This window comes from Pteronotus mesoamericanus, unplaced genomic scaffold, assembly GCF_021234165.1.
Source record: "Pteronotus mesoamericanus isolate MK-2021 breed Mesoamerican mustached bat unplaced genomic scaffold, CSHL_Meso_final scaffold_128, whole genome shotgun sequence".
NCBI classification, from domain to species: domain Eukaryota; kingdom Metazoa; phylum Chordata; class Mammalia; order Chiroptera; family Mormoopidae; genus Pteronotus; species Pteronotus mesoamericanus.
The window spans coordinates 3,033,892-3,038,521 of NW_026555305.1; the positions used below are offsets into that span (position 1 = coordinate 3,033,892).

Here is a 4,630-nt window from a genome sequence, read left to right on the forward strand (position 1 = left end):
ACTGAGGAGATATTTGTCAATAACATCCATCTGGTCAGGTAGTTCTTAGAAACAAAGAACATTTTATTACATAAAACTGGAAGAGAATATCAGGTTGTAGATGTGTGGACACAAACAGCCATGTGGGAAGGACCCTCATGACTTAGGGGTGAAAAAAGAACGGGGGTCATTACAGGGAGCCAAGGGTAGAGGGAGAGAACACACAGATTTAATGGAGGAAGAGTCCTGCACAGGGAGCACTCAGACACTCCCTCACCCACACCTTGTTCAGTCCCCTGGACAAATCAGCAGAGCGTTCCCCACCTGGGGTCCAGGCTGTCCTTCACCACCTCCTGGGTCATCCCATGGGCTCCACGGCTCCCCCACTCTGGACGGTGCCCCGTTTCCTCTGTGCTCACGTCTCAGTTTCATCCTGGGTCCTTCCGTCACTGTTTAAAGCCTGAAACAGCAGGGCCTCGAACCCCATGAGCATCAGTCCAGCCAAACCCAAGCGGATGAGATTCTCCATTGTGTGGTCCTGGGGGCTGGAGGCTAGGAATTGTGGAAGGAAAGGTCACAGAGGTAAGAGCAGGCCAAAGTCACCCCAGAATCTAGGATGTTCACCTAGTGCACCTGTTTTCCTCTGGCAGGACATGACCCTCTGCACACAGTCCCATAGGTGAGAGTTTCTCCTACTCCCCACTCCTGGGGTCTGACTTGTTTTGTGATGGGTTGATGGCATTGGAAGCCCCTGAGAATCCTGAAATGTGGGTGTGAGTGAGGACTTGGGGAGACACAAGCCTTCCCCCTAGGGTCTGTGCTCTCAGTAGCCTGAAATCTCAGATTACAATATTTACACGGTCATGTAATGAGCTCTGTCTCTACTCTGCCAGGTTCCCTGTCTCCTCCTTGGATTATCTCAGCCTCTTGTGATCTCTGAACCTGCACAGATTTATTTTGGGCCAGAGTTTACTGTGCACCATGGCTCACAATTAGTAATAAATGGTCACAGCGTGGAAATGGTTGAGTGCTGTGTTCTGTGTTCCATCTGAGAGGCAGATCCCAGACGCTTGTTCTGCTGAAGCCAAGATCCCAGTAACTCAACAGCTGATGAGCCAGGGTCCATGGTTAAAGGGTGGTGTCAGGGGGTTCCAAATATCCTCCTGCATGGACCCTGTAAACTCCCTCATTTATTACTGTTTAATACTCTGAAAATAATGGATAAGGTTTGTGTCCCCTCACCTGAGACCAGGAGCTCCAGGGCTCCCCACAGCGGTGGGGAGGTGCTGTGTGAGCTGCAGCACCTGTACGTTCCCCCATGGGCTGCTGTCATGGGACTACTCATGAGGAATGGTGGGAGGAGAGAATGGGCTGATCCTTCAATGGACAATGGAAAGTGTTTCTCAGGTTCTGTGACTGACACAGCAGGATCCCCTGCTCTTCTAAGGTCACCATGAGGCCTTGCTGGACCAAGAGGGATGACCTGTCATGGAGCTGTTCTAGAAAGAGGGAGGTCAGGTTAGGCTGCAGCTCTGCCTTCCTGACATTGTGAGGCCCCTTATGTCACCTAATGTCACCACAGGCCTTTGATCAGGAAGGGACCAGGGATGAACAGACATGAACCCAACAGTCGGGAAAGAGGGGGTCACCAAGCCCCACAGTGAGAGCAGCAGATCTGGGACCCAAACCAGGACTGACTCCAGCCCTTGTTCCTTCCTCAGCTAAGCATCTGAGCTGAGGAAAGGGCCTGAAACACTGAACCATGTCTTGTCAGTCCCTTGTCCCTCCCTGTATGTTGTCACCATCATTGCTGCAGAGGGGACAGGCCCCATAACATCACGTACTGGGTATTTCCCTGTGAGGTCCCCCTCCCAAGAGGCCAGAGTCAGACTGAAAAGTAATCTAAGCTCTGGGCCACGATTCTCTCCTTTTACACTTGGAGACACTGAGGCACAGAGAGAGGAAGGGCGTGTCCAAGTCAGAGCCTCCAGAGGTGCCTGAACTTCCCAGGACTCAGCTGCCATTCTCCATGGACACACCTACCACCTGCCCCCACCCCCCGGAGATCCTCACTTACCGCTCTGCTGGTCGGACTCTTTGTTGGGGAGGGACCGTTCCTCAGAGACTTCTGGAAATTCAGGATGGGGTGAGAGGTGGGGCTATGTTCTTCCCACTTGAGCCTGGCTCCTCCCCCAGCCCAGGACACAACATGTTCCTCTGTCGTGACTGCCCTTCCTGTCACCTGCCAGCCTCAGAGCCCTGGGGCCTGTGTTTTCAGCATGTCTGGCTTACTCCCAACCCCTTGGGACACACACGCAACCGTAGTACCTTGGTGACACGTAACCCCTTGATGGACTCTCAGGTCTTCCCTAGGCTGCTTTGTGCTCCCTCTGAACAGAGTTTTCAGGGACTCACCAGCTGTGGGGATGGGCCCTGTGGTTGAGGGTCTGGGGCCTCCAGAGGGTCCTGAGAATGAGGACAGGAGGGGGTGAGGGTCTGGGACTCTCTGGGGTCAGCAGATCACCAAGACTCTCCTACATCTGCTCACGCCCCCTTCCAGATATGCCTCCAGCTCAATTACCGCCTGATACCAGGTGAAGATGGGGGTAGACAGGACCTAGAGGGACTCTGAGGTGCAGAACTCTGCTGGGTGACCATCAATCAGAGTCCCTCACTCACTGAATTCTGATGTCTTCTGGGGACAGGACCCTGAGCTGACTGTGCTCTGACAGTCTGGCGTCAGGCACCTCACCTGAGACCAGTAGATCCAGTGGGTCACTGGGGTGAGACCACTCCAGGGGGTACTTCCTAAAATATCCATAGCATCTGAACGTGCCCCTGTGGCTGGAGGTCATGGGGCCCACAGGGAACAGGACCTGGGACTGCCCACTGGTATGCGGCTGTGAGTCCAGGGTCCAGGAGAGCCTGCGTTCTCCTTCCTTAATCAGAGTGAACCTGTCCAATTCCTCCCCTGAGCCACACTGGAGGGTCACGTTGCCTCCTGAGGTCACGACAGGGCTGGGCAGGGCTGAGAGGCTGGGTTTCCCATGGAATCCTATGAGAAAAGGAGGGGGAGTGTTAAATAGGGCTCAACCTCCCTCTCGTCCCTCCCCAGCTGGGTTGTGATGGGAAGACACCCTGAGGGCATCCCCCTTCCTGAGGGCAGAGCCTTGGGCAGGGACCCCTGGGTGTCCTCTCACCTGTCACCACCAGCTCCAGGGGGTCACTGAGCTCTGACCAGCCCGTGGGGCTGAAGTATTTACAACAAAATCTCCCTGGATAGACGTCTTCCATGAAGAACTTCACTTTGTCACCAGGAACCAGAGGTTTCTGTCTTCCCAAAGGTATATCTGTTTCTTCATTATACAGGTGGTACTCCTGGGCCTCCAGTGTCCCCTGACACCAGATGGTCACAGAGCTCCTCATGGGTATCACAGAGCCAGGCTCAGCTCCAATGGTAGGTCTGGGGAGGGTCCCTGGAGGAATCAGAGGCTGTGCTAGAAAGACCTTCCTCACCCCTCATTCCCCAGCCCAGCCCACATCCCCCCTCTTTTATCCCCTCATCCCAGGACCTCTGTGTTCCCTCCTGAGTCCCAGGGGTGGAGTAGGAGGTGGGGAAAAGGGCCTGGGGAGGACTCACCTGCCTGCACGTGTGTTTTCTGGCCCAGACTCAGCTCTGGAAAAGAGTCCCTGTCAGATTTGCACCCAGTTGTCTGAGCTGACTCCCTTACCTCAGATCCCCATAACTCCAGCTGCCTGAATTCTGAGCTTCCCCAGGAACAAGCATATGCAGCTGCCCCATCCCTTCCTGCTGCTGCTTCCCCATGCCCACAACTGACCAAGGCAGAGAAGAGCAGGGAGGATGGACACCATGCTGTCCACTCTGAGTGCTTCCCCTCTGCAGTGGTCAGGATCCTGGGCCTGAAAGACAGAGACGCGCAGGATGTGGTCAATCAGGGCTGCTGCCACCCTTCCGGGTTCCCACCTCTGTGGACCCACAGCAAGGGGACGGCCCCTACCTGGGCCTGGCTCTGAGATTTTCCATGACAAGGTCTCAGGAGGACTGCTTGCCTCCTGGAGACACTCAGCCCAGATATTGGGTCTCTTTTCACCCCCAGGACCCTCTGCCTGTTCTGTGCTCTTGCCCTGAGATGGGGGGACCCAGGCTCTGATCCTTCATCAGCCCTCAACAGCCTGACTCTTAATAAAACTCTCTACTTTTCTTTTTCTCATCTTACCACAATGGGCATTTACTTTTGGTCTGACTCTTCCATGAACTTATATTTACTGAACACCTAGTATAGTCGAGTATTCGTGCTAGAACCAGAAATACATTCATGATCCAGGAGATTGATTTTCTGTATCTTGAGAACTCTTCTTAGCAGAAAATAAGCATTCTAAGACTAAAGAGGAAATGGTTTTACTTATACTGAAGAAATGAGAAAAAATGTGAGAGTACCTGGAACCATGACCAGGCTGTGGTTGAGGGAACGGCTATTTTTGAATCCTCATTGAAAGATATATCTTCTAATTTTTTTAAATTTTTATTTTTTAATTTATAAATCATGTTTATTCTATTACAGTTGTCTCAATTTTTACCCCTTTACTCCCCTCCACCTACCCCACCCACCCCCTGCTCTCACAGTCAATT

General features: G+C 53.1%; 1 protein-coding gene across 1 annotated transcript; it reads right to left on the reverse strand.

The window, feature by feature from the left end:
• Positions 1 to 333: 333 nt before the first annotated feature.
• On the reverse strand, positions 334 to 3,852 carry LOC129082470 (leukocyte immunoglobulin-like receptor subfamily A member 5). The gene is made up of 6 exons (XM_054588164.1): positions 3,819 to 3,852; positions 3,620 to 3,655; positions 3,180 to 3,455; positions 2,732 to 3,034; positions 683 to 730; positions 334 to 531 (listed from the first exon to the last, which is right to left on the reverse strand). Exons 1-6 carry the CDS (start codon positions 3,850 to 3,852, stop codon positions 395 to 397), a joined length of 834 nt encoding a protein of 277 aa, XP_054444139.1. The 3' UTR covers positions 334 to 394.
• Between the last annotated feature and the right edge of the window lie 778 nt (positions 3,853 to 4,630).

Bases quoted from the DNA above. Each gene is read 5' to 3' on its own strand.
- LOC129082470 (XM_054588164.1), bottom strand. From the start codon at position 3,852: ATGGTGTCCATCCTCCCTGCTCTTCTCTGCCTTG. The intron at 3,456-3,619 runs GTGAGTCCTCCC...TGATTCCTCCAG, and splicing joins GAAAACACACGTGCAGGCAG to GGACCCTCCCCAGACCTACC. The intron at 731-2,731 runs GTGAGGTGCCTG...CAGGATTCTCAG, and splicing joins ACTGGATCTACTGGTCTCAG to GGGCTTCCAATGCCATCAAC.